A 16,905-nucleotide genomic window follows, 5' to 3' on the forward strand; every position below is an offset into this window, starting at 1 on the left:
AGGCAGCTGTATGGCAAAGAAGATTACAGGAACCTGTGCTTTTATCCTCATTGAAGAGTTTCAATACCAAAGAACTTATTTTTTTCCCCAAATCATTTAACTGACTCTTGCTTCTTAAAGCAGGTAACTATCAAGGTTTTATTTGATGCATTTTTGTTTACAGATTTATTCTCTCAGAACCCAGTTAAGTAGCAATTTCTTTGAAATTCTACTGGAATGTTTTCTTCTACAGTAGACTGGGGCAGAAGGCAGGGGGGAAAGAAATCAGGGAAAAAACAACCAAAAAGTGACATTATCTATTCCCATTACTGTAGCAGTATACCACACACACAGCATGCACTTGGCCTTACCCAAGAAAACGCCTCAACTAAAATGATGACCCTCACTGAAGTCAAGAGTTATTTAGTGATTTGCTTGAAGTTAAGCATATAATTTGCTTCATCACAAGCAGAATACTTGCAGAATCAAATTCTTGCTAGCCTTGGACATTAAAATACTTCAGGCCTATGTACATTTCTGTAGCAACACTTTGTATGAGTGTTATCATGTTTGCCAGAGAACATAAAAATAATTAGCATAAATGGAAGCTTTCTGTATCATTATTCAAGAGCAACTGGAAGGACCTTGTTTAAAGCTTAAGCTTTTGTCAGTGTAGTCAGAATTTGCTAAAAAACTCATCTATGAAAGTCTAATTTCTGTATGCAGGTGTAATGTCATAAAACCACTAGTTTAAGGGATCTTCCAGAAAGGAAAAACTAAAGGCAAAAAGTTTAAGAAAGCTATTATAAGAAGCTGTGTCATAAGGTAAAACAGGGAAAAAGGATGCCTATGTGTCTATCACTTTCAGATATATGCACACATGTCCCCAAACTGGTAATAATAAGAGCTCAAGACTATTCTCAAACATCAAATATTACTAGATTTGCTAAGCTATCAAAAAAGTGACCCTCTTCTTTTTGTATATCCAGAGTTATTCAGTTAAGACTTTTCTACTTGATTCGTTTGTGCACTTTGTAGTATTAATGTTGTTAGACACTTGCACTTGCTGAGATAATGCAGTAATTCATTAATTACTCTGAATTCGAATTCAGATTACGCGTGCACTCCCACAGACCACAGAAGATGACTTTGCACAAAATAGGTGCAGCAAGTTAAAGGACAGCAAAAAGACTGGTGCATGAACATAAGGGAGAAAGATAGCCCAGAACGTATTTAGCATTAAATCCAAGGCCCAACAATGCTCTGCTGCCTTTACTTGAAAGCGCTTGCCAGCAGCAGAGAAGCAGCAAAATGCTTTTAAAACATGGACTCTTTAAAAAGGAGGCACAGAATTTTAAGTCTGTCAGTTACTTGCAACTTGTTTCCATCTAATTAACAATAAACCTTACATTATCAACTTCACAGACTGACCTGTGCTCTTTTGTGTAGGTCAGATTTTTCTGTCTTCCATCAATTTCAAGCCTTACTCTTGCATGTTTATAGACAGACAAAATGCACTTCCAAAATAGAAGAGGACAATTATGCTGATAATGTTTTAACCCACTTCAGTGCTCACAAAACCAGCCTCTGTATATTACTTATCTTGGATTCAGATATTTAGCATCAAGGGAAACAGCACAAAAGAACAAGTTTCCTTTAAAAGACACTGACAGGCAATGCTGATTTAAAACATGGATTTACTTAACAGAACCTGAAAAAAATAAATTAGAACAAAGAGAAAACCCTTATGCTTTAAAGTACACGAACTTCATTAAAAAAATAGTATTGAAATGATAGCTTTACTTTATGTAAACATTGTTACACTGGGATGTACTTGAAAATTCTCCTGCATGTCTAAGTTGCAAAATAATTTTTCAGTTTAGATACAGCTACGTTAGTTAGCACTGACATGGTTCTTTTCAGAACCAGCAGCTTTGCAGTTTAAATGCATACTTCTCCACATGCTATAACTCAGAACACAATCCTGCACATCCTGAGAACAGATGCATTCCTAGAGTTTAAAAAATAGCATTCATAACTGTGTGCATTGCAAAGGCAAATATAAATTAACAAATAGAGCTCTTTGATTATAAAGTCTCAAGAGGAATGTTCAAATTGCCTTTCTCAAATCATAAAGATAAGAACAACAAATGAAAAGTCTTTAAATCTTTCAGAATATTTTCTCCTTTTTTCTTAAGTGTAGGCATACTCCCCCAATTTGGATAGTAAGAGCCATTAGGCTATGGCTGACTGAACAACATACTATTATACCTGCAATTTTGGAATGTTACAAATATCAAAGTCTGCAGAATAGTACAATGTCTGTGTGCTCAATACAGTTGGCAGAAATACTCTAAGATGCACAATTCCTTTGTGGAATAGGAGCTAAATTAAGTTACAAAAGTAATATACCAGGAAGAGTGGTAGACAGTCAAATTAGTACAATCCAGGTTTATAAAAGGAACACAACACAGCGAGGAGCAGCCCACAATAGGTTACAAGCCTCCAAATACAAAACTGTCTTGCAAAATTCCAAAGGGATTATTTTCCATGCAAACATAAGTACATTATGGCCATTAAGTCAGCTTGTACCAAGCTGGAAAAGCTTCCCGTAACTTTCCAGGGCTGACTTAAAACTATCTTTTGCACATACCACCTGTTCTGAAATTGCAATAATACAATTAAAAGGCCTATTCAATTTTTTATTTGCACCTTTTACCTATCAGTCTTCCTTTAGCATAACTATAATTTCAGTCTCTACAGCCAACATTAGTATATTCCCCTTACAAATCAACACATAAGAGATCACCAACTGTGTGACCCTTGCTTATATGTTATGGACTCGGAGTGTTGGAGTTTTGGGGGGTGTTTTGTTGTGGGTTTTTTAAACAACCAAAAGTAAACTGCTTAATGGTACTTTTATCTTTCAGTGTAGTAAATGAGCAACTTAATTTAAGAACTAGTCTCTTTTCACACTTGTTAGAAGAACATATAATGTGTGTTTATATATATATATAAACACAAATACACTGTGTATATATATATCCAGAGATATTCACTATATTGTTGACACCAGAGTGCTAAAACATACATCAATATGAGCACTATTTCCAATATTCACTAATACTACTTTTCCTGAAAGAGTTACTACATGCATTTTCGCCATCCATTTATGGGACAGTAAGATATAACAAGGTAACTGTTGTGTCTTTCCAGTGTTAAAGAGCTGCTCCTAAAAAGCATGCACAGGTTTGGGTATAAAGCAATTAAAACCACACAAAAGTTATTTTGTGGCTTTAAACTCACTAAAGCTAAATTAACTTTACTTTCAGTGGATGTAGCATTTACTTTAACTCATTTATTTAAACACAAAAGGGAAAACTTCCAAGTGCTAGGACAACCATATAGATAGACTAAACTAAATAAGCTCTCATTAAGAAAAACACCATCAGCATTCATTTTTGGCAACCTGTATGCAGACCATTTATACTGTCAATTATACTTTAAGACTTGTTATTTAACAGTTAAGAGACCATTTAGCAAGGAACTATACTGCTTTCCTCATTATGACACAGTACTCCTCAATCTTTAAGTATACACAGAGTTTGTTTTGAAAATTACTTTTATGACTGTTTTAGAAGAAAGTCTTCATAAAGTTCTAATTTTTTTAGTCAGTATACGTAAAGGCTGGCATGTCAGGTAATGGATATTATTTGGACCTGTAACAGGTATATTATATTCAGTACAAGCACATATTTGAGGTTAAAGTTATTTAAACATTCACATAGAACCTTACTAAGGGTAGCAGTATTCTGGTTCATATTCGTGGTTCACTGATAGCCTTTACAGGTTCCTGCATTGTTTTCTATTTTAGCAACAAGAAAACAAAACACATTGTGAAGTATGGGAACCCCATTTTATGGCTAAGAATCTAAGAAACAAGACGAGGAAGAGGAGATTGTGGAGTGAAAAATGATACTTTACATCCCCCCCAGCTAGCCTTGTACGATCTTAGTCATAACACTTCATAAAAATCTGAATTGACCCACACGCTCTTCAGCCAATCAATCTTTTCAGTATAGTAGGTTTTGAAAAGGGCCAACAATACTCATTTGGAACAGTACCATTAACATTGCATTCAAAAAAAGAAAACATTGGAAACCAGATCCTTGCTCTCCTACTCTGTTGATATGCCCTAGTATTAGCCAACGTGTGGTAATACAAAAAGAGTCTTGTAGTGATATAAAAGGCAATGAAGACATCTATAGAATAATGTTCATGTGCAGCCAAAATGAAGAAGATTCCAAAGAGATTCAGGACCCAGGACAAGGTGTGCAAGAAGTTCCAGCTCCTTGGTGTATCTAGGAGAAAATAGAAAGCAACTAACCTTGAATGTCTCAAAAATCTGGGTCATTAGAAAATTCAGACCTAGGCATTACAAGTTTTAATACAGATTTTTCACACAAAAATGTGATGAAGTTACTGTCTTCATCTGGAAATATTATTTACATCTACAGGTCCAATAAACCCAATGAAAACTACCACACAAGTTATAAATGCCTATCACTTCATGACTTCATTTACAAATACAGCTATTATGCATTTCTGGATTAAAAGAGCATCCTAAAATGGTTTAGGACTATGCAAAGTAGAATTCTTTATTCAACCAACTTCTTTTAATGGAAGTCATGCCTTTTCAATGTATAGGGGGAAAAATGTCATAAAGCTTACATTAATCTGTTATTGCAGTAATTTCATCATAGGTGTACTCAAACTAAGTGATTACTGAATCACACTTTGTATTTACAGAAGAGCAGTACTGCTTCATATATTCTTACTCATTATGTGGTTTGGTATTTTGGCTTTACAGATTATACTAAATCTACAGCCACCTAGCCAGGTATTTTGTGCGATAAGGTCAGTGGCAGACACCTAAGGGCAGTGTATATAAATATCTCCCCTAGTATTCTCCCAGTGGCAAGCTAGAAAGCCTTTCTAATTTTCTTGGCTCACATGTTCTTTCAAACATGCCCCATTCATCCTTCCATTAATCTGGGTGGTGTTGCTCCTTTCCTGTCTGCAGGTCAACCGTTACAAACCTGAGAAAAAGCACAGCAATCTGAATTTGTATTTGTTTGCTTAAATGTTATACTGTGAACTTTTTGAGAAGGTCAAGCAGCACATATTCTTAATACTTAAGGACATTTAAGTATTTACACTCTCACACCATTGGTTGACAGCAAGCAGTACGTATTCTTAACACTCAAGGGCATTTAAGTATTGACATACTGTACTTACACTCTGTGACAAAGAAGTTGAGCATGGTCAGGACAACAGTGTGGCCACTGAACATATAATCTCCACATGTATGTACTCCAGTCAGAGTCATTCCAAAGCCACTCCATATTGCAAATGCCCGCTGGAGTTTTGCCCAAACACTGCCATACAACTAAAAGACATTTACATTAACATTTAGTAAATTCCAATCCCTCTCCCCAAACCGTATGTCCTTGAAGTTAGCTGTATAGCACTATGTACATTTAACACCATTTATCATGTTGGGTCTTTTACTAAAATGCAGGTTAGCACACCTTTTAACTTTACAGTGGCAGTGAGTCACGTTTAATAACTAATATTATTAATTGTATTCATCATACCTCTGATGAATACTGGAATTTAGAGCAAGTATTTGGTTGCAAGTGATTTACATACAGAGTCTGCCACCTTTTTGTGAATGTGCTCAATCTCCCAATGTGTCATTGTCAAGTTTCCAATATATTCACCTTAAACCTATTCTAACTAGAAGTTTGGATAAAACCATAAAATCTCACTTTCTATGCAATATCCCTATTTGAAGGGGTGAAATAATACTAGTGGGGCTTTTCTGTTTGTTTGTTTGTTTCCCAAAACCCTGCATCCAACAAGAAAAAGATGCAATTACTCCACTTTCACCCTTTCTTCATGAAGTCAGTATCTTAAGCGCACACTTCTCTAATGTATTCTCTCCAGTTTACACTGTGAAATATTCTGAATGCCCTTCTCCCAGGTAACTATCTCCTCTCCAAAGTGGCAAATGCTGCTAAGACCCTAAGGATGTTTGCCTGCATAATGGTAATTAATGAAGGGGCATGGAGGGGGACAGCAGAGAAATACCACTGTTCTTACAAACACACATTTAACATTATGGTCACAACAATTAATTATATCTTAAATAAAATAAAATTTTAAAAATTTAGAAAAAGGAAATGGGAAAAATAATTTAAAGGATTTTAAGTTTTTACCTTTCCAGTACACTGCAAGTGCTGTCCTGGCACAGAGAGTGAGGTAACAAACATTGTAATGCAACGTAACAAGAATACTGTCCCCATGAGGCTGCACAGCCTTCGCAGAAGTATAGATCTGGGAAAAGTACATAGGAACTGATTGCAAGAATCCTAATATACTGTATTTTTAAACAAGGAAAGTTATGATAAAAACATTTCCCCACACTCTGACTTAATCCCATGAAGTCCCTTCATCACTGCTGCAATTTTCACAGTAATTTTTTTTTTTTTAAGTAGTGTAAAGTTATGGTTTTGTAAAGTATGGTTATGTGACAGGATGAGACACTGTAGCAAGCTTACTGTCACCAAAAGGTACCGCTCCACTTGTACTAGCTTTGGCACTCATACCTTCTGTCAGCAAACTGATAAAAATCAACAAACTGGTAAAAATTTAACTTAAAGAACGCATGTACACGAAAGGGTTTTCTGCCCTTCAGTAACAGAAAGCCACTAGGCTGCCTCAGTCATCCTGTGGAATTTCATTCTCATAGGATTTCTTATATACAGAATTGTTACAGTATGAGAGTATATACTGACAACTCTCTGAAATATGTATGTTCTGAAGGAAATTACATATAAATCTGGTAGTAAAGTAAATTCAGATTACTCCTTTGTAAGATTCACAAGTCACCATTCTTGATTTTAACAGGGACATATTATAAGCTTAAAAGATTCTAATTGAATGGAAAGTCTTAAACAATCATCATAACTTCTTGTTACAGTCCTTTTTCTGAATAAAGTACCAGTTAATTTGAATTTTATATACTGTACCTGTGTTTGTGAAGCAGAAGAACCAACAGCCAAATGTAGCAAAGAATTACACCACATACTTCAGTCATAGCAAAAGCCCATGGTATCCTAGGAACACTAAAAGAAAAGGATGAAGCAAGAAAGTTAACTTAAAATACAAAGGCTTCCTTTTTCTTTCTAGTCTCAGTATTGAGAATAAAGGCATATAAATTTCTAACTAAAAAACTAACTTGCATTAATTTGACAACAGTTTTAACTACAACCAAAAATTATTTTGTTAGACTGAATTAAATAGAATTTGAATTAATTTTTAATTACATTCTCTCCTTTCTAGTAATGTCTTTTCAGCAAACATTTACACAGAATTCAAGTCAAAGAAGTTCTGTAGTATGCTCTCTTAATTTACACATGTGATTTACTAACAGGATGTGTTCCTCTACCATTGTTTCCTAACAACCTTTTTCATTCTGACACAAACTTGCATCATGTCAATTATGCTGCTTTTACTTATAAGAATGCCATGTCAACACAATTAATGAAATGCTGCAAAGCCTAAAATCCTAAATGCATGTAATGAAGCAGAACTGCACAGAAAAGCGTTAGGAAAAATAGAAACTGTTTTCAAAGTTAGATTACAGTAATAATCACTACATACAAACCTTTTAGCCTTGCTTGTCAAAAGACTTAAGACTTTCTTGTACACATATGGCACCAGTAACAATTTCCATTCTGCAATTTCACTAAAATACAGATTGACAGATTTTTCAAGAGAGGCTGCTCCTGGTAGTTTCGTGTCCCCATGATACAAAGGAGTAGCAAATCACTGCTCAAATGCTAGCTTTGTAGTAATCCCATTGCATTGTTTTGTGAGCTGCTGCTTTCTGACCTCCCCCATCCTCCTGCCCACTGAATACCATGGCAGTGCCCTGGAACAAAATCCAGTAATGTCATAGCTTCCATTCTCTCTCCCCTCTTCCACTCTATTGGATGTGGTCCATCCTTTCCGAGTTATATCTAAATATATGGGGATTCTGCACACTTCCTCAAAAGATTAGACTTCTACTGACTTCAGGAAGACCATTAATGAAAACCTAAATTACTGGCAAGAATAAGGGAACCACAAAGACTGAACTCTTAAATAGTTTGTCTTGTCTTTTAAAACTCCCTAGGCACTAAGTTCTCTATGGTGCAAGTGCACTTCCTCAAAGGGTGCATTTATCTCATGTTAAATCTGTGACTAGAATTTCACCTTTGCTGCTGCGTCTCTTTTCTGCCTGAGGCAGAGTATTTTCTTTAAAAAATGAGCAGGTACTGCATAAGTCACAACAGGGTTTTAGTACACAGAACTCTGCAGTTAAAAAAGATGCTGACCTATTCAGTCTCCTTCAGAATTTCCCTAAGCCATCTTCAACAAGTTGACAGTGGGGAGACAGCAAAAATACAGTGTCAGTGCTATTCCCTTTCAATTTCCTCGCTCACTGGAAGACCAAAATATTGCTTCATCAAAAGCAATGTTTTTCTGTGTCAAGACACGTTAAGCTACATAGCAGCATCTGGATTTCAAAAAAAGCATATGGCTGCTTATCTATGCCAGCTGATCATCATCCATTTTACTAGAAGGAGACAATGGATGAATTAGTTCCTGTGTTGTGATTAGCTAAAGATGTAGAATTAAACATAAGCTAGGTAGAACAACAGCTCAATTTATTTTCCCCTGAGAAGACTGAATCTCTGCATCTAACTGATGCACATTTCAATCTTAGCAGCAGAATTTACTACACTCCAATTACTATTTTGCAAAGGCATCTTCAAAAGCATATGAAACTTGGAGAATGAAGACAGCCAGTACTTTAACCATCAAGCCACTGTTTTGTTTTAAAAGAAAATTTCTTACCTATCTAGAAATATGTCTGGTAGAGGGGGATATGTTTGCATGTCAGGTACTCGCTCGTGCACTATAACCATAACGAATGATGTAAAGCCAAACACTATGAAGACATACACACAACTTAAAACCGTCTTCCAATACTCTGGGTCCAGTCTTCGCATAGAGTGTTTGTTTTTTCCATTTGCATATTGATACTGATCACCATTCAAGTCAGTAATTGGTCCATCGTAGTCCCGAGGTACTTCGCCATTACAGAACCAATCTGTACCCTGCAGTGAACCTACGCTTGGGCACACTGTGCCAACGTGACTATCACTGTTGTAACCCAGCTCTTCTAGGACATCAATATGTTGCTTCTGTAGTTTGCGTATGGACAGCATTAGCCTTTTGATATCCCCCAGGACTTTGATTTCCAAAGGAGGGGAGCGTAAATCATACTCAGTAAGTGTCAGCAGCGTAATTCCATCTAGCCTGTGTCTATTGCACAAAACATCCACATATTCACAGAAGCCTTCTTCCTTCAGCCACTTGGCCACGTTCTTGGTGGTCCAGCGTCGAATGCAAAGCTGGTTATTGCCTGCCATCATCCTTCTCTATCCGCCAATAAAACTGACCTGTTACATATTGGAGAAAGAGACAAGACCTGAATGTTTCATGAAGATTACTGAAATGCCAGCGTATTTTGTGTGATTTTTAGATGCTTAATTAGCCAAAGGCTTTTTATATAAGAGCCAACTAAAAACTAGACATACAATTTATCAGGTAAGTAACGCAAAAATGCTTTTAAAACATTTTTTATTCAAGCAAAACTAAATTAAGATTTTATCACTTGTTCCCAAATAGAAATGTAAAGCTACCAAGAAGCAGAATATTTTCTAGATGTACCGAGTCTACTTTTATTCTTTTGTTAAAAAAATAAATAAATCCAGGTTTGTTAATTACAGTAGGCAATGAAAGACAAAGATTACTCTGTTTAAATACCTTAAACAGATTAATCATTAGTCTTTTCCACTGTTTGCAGTTCATAAACTAAGCAAGAAAGTATAGCCAGCAACCATGTAAAACTGAATGAAAGCTAAAATAATACATTACAGGTCAAATACATTCCACTGTTTTAAAATACATACTGAAGCTTTGGTGGCATGACGTTTCCCCCTCACCCCTCCCACGTAAACCTAAGACTAGGTATCAACAATAATATTGACCTGAGGCATCTTAGTTGTATGTTGATGGTGCAGCCGTTCTATTTCTATTTTTGACCTCAGTAATCAAGATAGATGTTTATTATATTGCAAATCCTTGAAAATAGTCAGCTTTCAAAGTAACATTACTAGAAATTAAGCATTAGCTTTAATTCCAAAGTATCTTCAAAAGCGATGTGGTAATAGATAACATAACAACACGACAAAAGCAGAAAAGATGTATTCTCCTAATGGAGAATTCTCAGTAATCGCTTTCCTGACTCTAGAACATTGCTTGAAGGAAGGCAAGACACCTCAGCAACATTTTAGTCACATGGAGGTGACAAGTCATCAGAATATCTTAGAACAACCACCACAAAATAATTAACCACAGAATGTTACGTGGAATACATGAAAAAAAACTTTAAAAGGCTACCAGTGATGTAAAAGTAATAAAAAGCTTATCCAATATTTAAGACCCACGGCAGTACAGAATGGATTTGTGCATAATTTATATTTGGTGGCTTATGTACAACTACCATCTAAGAAGCAGCTACAATTTCATGGCTCTTTTGTACTTGAAAAAACAGTCTAATTAACTATAACGCTTCAATCGTGCCAACCAAATCTCAGAAAATACAAGACAGTACAGTACACTAGTGGCACATACATAATTTGAGGTTTTCAGAATGAAAGCAAGGAAACAGTCTACTTTATCTATTATTTAGCTTCTGTATATAGCAAACAAGTACTCAAACTCAATGAATATTCAGTACAAAGTTTGACATCATTTTCGGGGGCACAGCTCTTCCAAAATGAGAAGCTCTTTCCTTCTCACTTCTCTTTTTAAAGAGGTACTGTACCTATTGTTAGAAGTAGCTCTTACCATAATTACTGGATGCAACTTTTTCTTCCAGCTTACATCTAAAAGGACCACAAACTATTTTATTCTGTATTAGAGAAGATTCAATTTGTCCAACGAGATTTCCCAGCAGTGCAAAATAAATAATTCAGAAGAAAAACAATTGCACAAATCAAAGTTGCCCTTCTAAAACAATTACGGGAATGGTACTTCTGAAGATATTATCTCCATAGTTGATTGTATATTAACAACATGTATTTAGTGCATAGTTTAAATTTCTCAAAACTCCATATACAGTTAATATGCATATAAGCTTAATATCTCAATTTAAATAGTTGCCAAAACAATCATAAACCACTACTAGAATCTCTGCATTTACTACACTCTTCCTTCTCCACATAAAAGGGTATTTTTGCATTTCTATGTTATCTTACTGTTTTTGAAAGTCTTCCTGTAAGAACTATTTGCTTACATAGCTATTAACAAAATAAATCACATTTAATTTGTAATCAATGATCAGTTACTTCATCCTTTTTGTACTACTTATTTCTAATCTTCCTCCTGTAAAACAAACAAACAAACTTGAGTTGCTTATCTGGACTTCCAGCTTTCCTTACTCAGAAATGCAGATTAAATACTGAAAAAAATTGTTAATCATCACAAGTTTTTTAAAAGCAGTGAATTTCGACTCACCAAAAATACGCTCAACTTACTGATTTCTCTTCTAACCAAAGCAACTTCTGAGGGCACAGGCAGGAAACCCTCTCTAACCTACGAGAATTCTGTTCATTTGTCACAAGTCAAGTAGCCTAACACCAGCCTAGTGTTTCTTCATCTGGCATTGCAGGAATAAAAGTCAACCCTTACCAGACCTGCAATAAAAGTGACGTTACAACACTGTGTAAGCATACCCATCAAAGTTCACTGCTGAATGGGCTGGACCTGGGAGAAAGTCTACACTAACCTTAAGATGCATCTGATAGGACCTGCTCCTGTTTTTAAATGCTGACAAAGACAAGACATTTAACCAACTGGAAGAGACAAAGAAAACAAAAGAAACAAGCACACAAAACACAAACTTAAACCATTCCACATAGCTGGTAGCTAATTTCATCTAAATGGCAACACCTGATGACAAAGCAATTTATTTAAACTCAGAAACTGCCTTCTCCTTCAGACGACTCATTTAGCCCCATCTTTGTAGTTTTAAGGATGAAAAGCACTTTCCTTAACAATCTTAGCACCTGCAATATAATACAGATCTCTGCCCAACTGCTCCTGTTCATTTTTTGATGCTTAAGAACATTATATAACATTTCTAACACTACCAGTCTGCAGTGCAAGACTGACTAACATAGCAGAAGAGACCAAGTCACTTAGGTAACTGTACTTGCCTTCTGAAAGAAAACAGCACTGATAACTACTTTGCCTTCTACATTAGTTGTTTTATTGCTGAAACCAGATAATGGATAACATTATTTAATGATGAATAACACGCATGAGTAACAGAGCAAGCACAGACTTAAGTGTCAGAGGGCAAAATATACTTTTTGCCTGACATCAGCAATGTCTAACTAGCTAGTTGATTACTTTTCCTGCTGCTGTGACTTTATATTTAGTCAGCTCATCAGCAGTACATATCATGTGTCCCGTTTCCCTTTTTCCTCCCCCAGCCTTTCAATTAACAGCATGAACACAACTGAATATGAACTTCATGTGCATGTGTATAAGTATTTATTTTTTCAAAACAAAAATGCTACTTTAGGAGCCATGAACATTTCTACAATTTGGCTAGGGCATTTTAAGAAAAGAGGTGCCTCTGAGAGGCTAAGTATACTCTAGCTGTTAGCACAACATTTTTCCTAGATGTATATTTAAATAGGGAAAATTAATCTCTCTCAAAAAAATTTATAGAATAGTTTGGGTTGGAAGGGACCTTTAAAGGTCATCTAGTCCAACCTGCCTGCAGTGAGCAGGGACACCTTCAACTAGATGAGGTTGCTCAGAGCCCCATCCAGCCCGACCTTGAATGTTTCCAGGGATGGGGTTTCTACCACATCTCTGGGCAACCCGTGCCAGTGCTTCACCACCCTCATTGTAAAAAATTTCTTCCCTATATCTAGTCTGAATCTACTCTTTTAGTTTAAAACCATCTCCCCTTGTTCTGTCACTAGAGGAGTAATGGTTCTAAACTTATCCACAATTCTACCACGTCCTCCTCTACTGAATTACTGCCAGTCAACCATTAAGTCCCCAACTTTCCTACCATACAGACTTTGAGTCAGTATACTGAAGTAAAAATGGGGAAAGTTGAATGATTATCACTACTATAGCCAAGGAAAAGTAGCATTAATATGACACTAACATTAGCCTGAAATCTTGTTACAGAAACAAAACTTGATTACACCACAATCATAGCTGAAGGGTTAAATAAAATCCTAGTGATGTCCACAGCACTTAGTGGAATGCTGGCTGGATTTGTTTATTCCAGACACGTGTGCAAAATTCTACCAGCACCATTATTGCTTCTCCACCTGCCCAAGTGTGCCTGGGAGTCCGTGGCTCTCCTTGCTGACATGCCTCTTGATTTCTTCCCAGCTAGGTTCAATTCTCATCAGCCTTGAGAGGAATTTTAGGAAGAACACTGAAGAACTATCAGATCCCAAGTTATTAAACCTACATTTCTTTGTGGAAGGTTTCAAGCTGAAGTTTGAATACAGGCAATTCTTCCTTCGCTGGCTCTGCTAGTCCAGGAGCACAACATCTCACACCTCAGGAGAAAACTTCTTCTGTACAAAGGCTGCTGCTTTGCAATGTGAACAAGAACCAGGTTTGCAGCACTGGCTCCCCAGCAGAAAAAAGCCATACACAAAAACGTGTGCTGAGCAAGCCCACAATAACAAGGCTGCTGTCACATACCAACTTAGTAATGCTGTGCTGGAAAAAGAACATACAGCACTGCCTTGTTACACATCAAAAGTCTTGGATACTCAACTGACTTGCATCAGAAGCTTGTCACTTGTTCTTCCTGAAAACTCTAAATTCTTCAGTGCTTATTGAAAGCAAAGAGCACCAAAGGTTTCATTGCCATATAGTGTACAGTGACTTAATCCTTATCTTCTAAATGCCACTATATATACTCAGTATCTTGTAAACAAAAGGAGAAAAAGAACACTTGCAAAAAAACCCCATGATTTTTTAAAGAGTTTTTTAATACATTAGTTACCACGCTGTATATAAAACTGATCAAACACAGCACAATGCCCACCATGAGACTGAAAAATTGCATAAGTATTTTCCTGAAGCAAGCATACAATAATTTCAAATGCAGAAATATTCCTGTAAAACTTGCACTCAGTTTTACTTAGTGACTTTGCTATCAGAGTTGTTTCATAAACACTTCTAGTAAATGAGATTATCAGCGGTATTTTAACCGTACTCAAAGGTCTTAGTGCTATTTATGAAGGTAAGATAAGAAATCTCATAAAGCAACACTTGTTCAGTTTACTTTATGTCTTGGGTTTTAAACCATCAAGGAAGATGTGCGTGTCAGTAATTATTTATTGAAGTGCTGCACTGTGGAAAATATAGAACTGATATTGTAAAATAAAAGATTAGCTCCATATGCTTAGAAGAGTCTTTCTGTTGGAACGCCTCCATGCAAAACTGACAGCAGCTACTACAGAAAGTCCTGGAAGCTAAATATACTTAAGAACCACTAAATGCGGTTACACATTGCAGCAAGCTGAGCAGAATACATACTGCTCCCTGACCTGACCACCTCATTACACCAAACAGGTTGTACTACACTCTAGTGAACACTAAGAGCGGCTCAACTCCTGATCGACTAATCAGCTAACAAAACATTTTTTTATCCTACCACCGTAATTCAAGGCACACACAAGTGGTTTTTAAACAACTGATCAAGTACTCCACCACTTATCTTAAGATGTAATTTACAGTATTTCATTAATATTTGTACAAGATCTTGAACACTTCATATGCTAAAATGTCAAGTGTCGAGTATTTTTTTTCCTCCAACTTCAAGAAACAGTGTATCCATCTCATAACAGAATGTTTAGTGTTCTTTATCTGTCTGCAACTTAGCAGTAAGACAATCCAGGTTTGCTTTTCCTCTTTTATTTCTTTCTTTTCTTCCCATACCCTCATCTTAGGGTGGAAATAGGGGAAAACACAAACTCTCCATCCAAATTAACACTAGAACAATATCTGAAGTGAAACTGTGTTTGTTCTTACTCTCCAACCTAATTTACAACCTGATCTTTTTGGTCTAGTGAAAATCTAGGAGCCTTCCTCATTTTAGATGCACAAAAAAACCCTCCCTAACAACAAAAACCCTAAAAGTTACGTGATTATCAAATAAACATTTATAATGTAATATGGTTTATGGATTGCAACCAGCTTAGCGGTCAGCAAAACTGAGCTCTGTACAAAGAAAATGGACAGTATAAAGCTTGTAAGATTGCAATTCCTAGGCCAACCTGTGTTTTTAACTGTATACTACAAAAAAAAAAAAACAAACCCAAAGCCAACCAGACAGCAAAAAGATCACCTAGAACAGCAAACAAGAGAATTTAAAATTCTTACTCTTTACAAATCTAAAGAACCTTTCCTTCACATCTAAGTAGCACTTTCATCACAAAAACTTAAGAAACTTCACAAAGAATTTCCTTCCACTAGGTATAAAAATCACTTTGCCCCAATCCTGTGAGTTAATTACACCTTTTCTCTATATTAGAGAAAGCAAAATGAAGAACAAGACCACAGGCATTTCCTCACCTCTGATATCCAACAAGAGGTACCCCTTACATACCACAAGGGACAATTAAATGCCAGAAAATGTCTTGTTGCTACTCCAGAGCGCAGCATGATCAGCTGCTAGGTGGAAGTGGCACAGACGCTGTGTCCAACTGCAGGAGGGAGCTCTGTGGAAAGAGCATATTTAGCGCAAGTGGCATCTTCCATCAAGTCACCTCACAATGCAGAACGTGTGTTGGGTTTCTATAAAGTGAATTTTGCAAACTGAAGCATCAAATACAAAACCATGAGACCACTTCAGCTCCAGTTACAAACCAATAAATATGTGAACATTAAAACTGCCTCTCTTTTGCCTCTTCTTCCTTTAACTTACAGAGCTGAAAAAAACCTATCCTTTTAAACAATTATTTCTAAATTTTAGCAATCAGCAATCATTAAGTCAATAGTGTGAGAGGCCACCTAATCCATCAGCAACTTAGATTCGAGAGACCGCGCGGACAGCAGCTGCTGCAGAGTTTAAACTTTCTAAACTTGCGTTGGCCTGAAATTCAGACAAAATCTGTCCCGTGCAGGCAGACTCCTCCATTTAATCCCGAAACTCCAACAGCACGCCCGCAAACCAGGAACAGCACTTTTCCACGCTGCCTTCTTAATTACCAATCCTACTCAAAAACTTTTTTACTCAAAACTAAATACTTTGCCCTCAGAAAACACACCAGTTTTACGCCACTGGCAGCAATACCTGTTTTGACCTGGTAGGACTGTTTTGATATCTAACTGCGAGACTGACACAAAGCACAAAGTTCTCAGCATCGTTTCCAGACACGGTTTGTTTCCCGGGGAGGCTGACACAGGGATGAGAAGCCAAACGATTTCCCTCTCCCCCCAGAGCCGCCGTAAGGAAAAGCAGAGCAGCTCGGCACACGGCGGGTCACCCCCGCCCGCCAACGGGGCTTTTTAACTCCTTGGTGGGAGCTGAAGTAGAAAATTTACAAAGTTCAGAGCGAAATCGCCACAACCAGGCACAAAACCGACAACACTTCACCCTCCCCACGGCACACGAAGTAACTCGAGCCGGACGACTTGGAGCTTCTCAGCAGAGCGGTTTCCTCAAAAGCTGGCCCCGAAGCGCCGAGAGCCCGC

General features: G+C 36.8%; 1 protein-coding gene across 1 annotated transcript; it reads right to left on the reverse strand.

The window, feature by feature from the left end:
* Positions 1-4,035: 4,035 nt before the first annotated feature.
* On the reverse strand, positions 4,036-9,524 carry SAMD8 (sterile alpha motif domain containing 8). Its single transcript, XM_010171526.2, has 5 exons — positions 8,947-9,524; positions 7,074-7,169; positions 6,261-6,378; positions 5,278-5,428; positions 4,036-4,340 (listed from the first exon to the last, which is right to left on the reverse strand). Exons 1-5 carry the CDS (start codon positions 9,522-9,524, stop codon positions 4,036-4,038), a joined length of 1,248 nt encoding a protein of 415 aa, XP_010169828.2.
* Positions 9,525-16,905: the final 7,381 nt, after the last annotated feature.

This window comes from Antrostomus carolinensis, unplaced genomic scaffold (assembly GCF_000700745.2).
Source record: "Antrostomus carolinensis isolate BGI_N321 unplaced genomic scaffold, ASM70074v2 scaffold517, whole genome shotgun sequence".
NCBI classification, from domain to species: domain Eukaryota; kingdom Metazoa; phylum Chordata; class Aves; order Caprimulgiformes; family Caprimulgidae; genus Antrostomus; species Antrostomus carolinensis.

Coding starts and splice junctions, on each gene's coding strand:
- SAMD8 (XM_010171526.2), bottom strand. CDS start 9,524: ATGGCAGGCAATAACCAGCTTTGCATTCGACGCTGGACCACCAAGAAC. Junction 5,429..6,260: donor ACTTGCAGTGTACTGGAAAG/GTAAAAACTTAA, acceptor AATGTCTTTTAG/TTGTATGGCAGTGTTTGGGC. Junction 4,341..5,277: donor CAACTTCTTTGTCACAGAGT/GTAAGTACAGTA, acceptor ATTTTCTCCTAG/ATACACCAAGGAGCTGGAAC.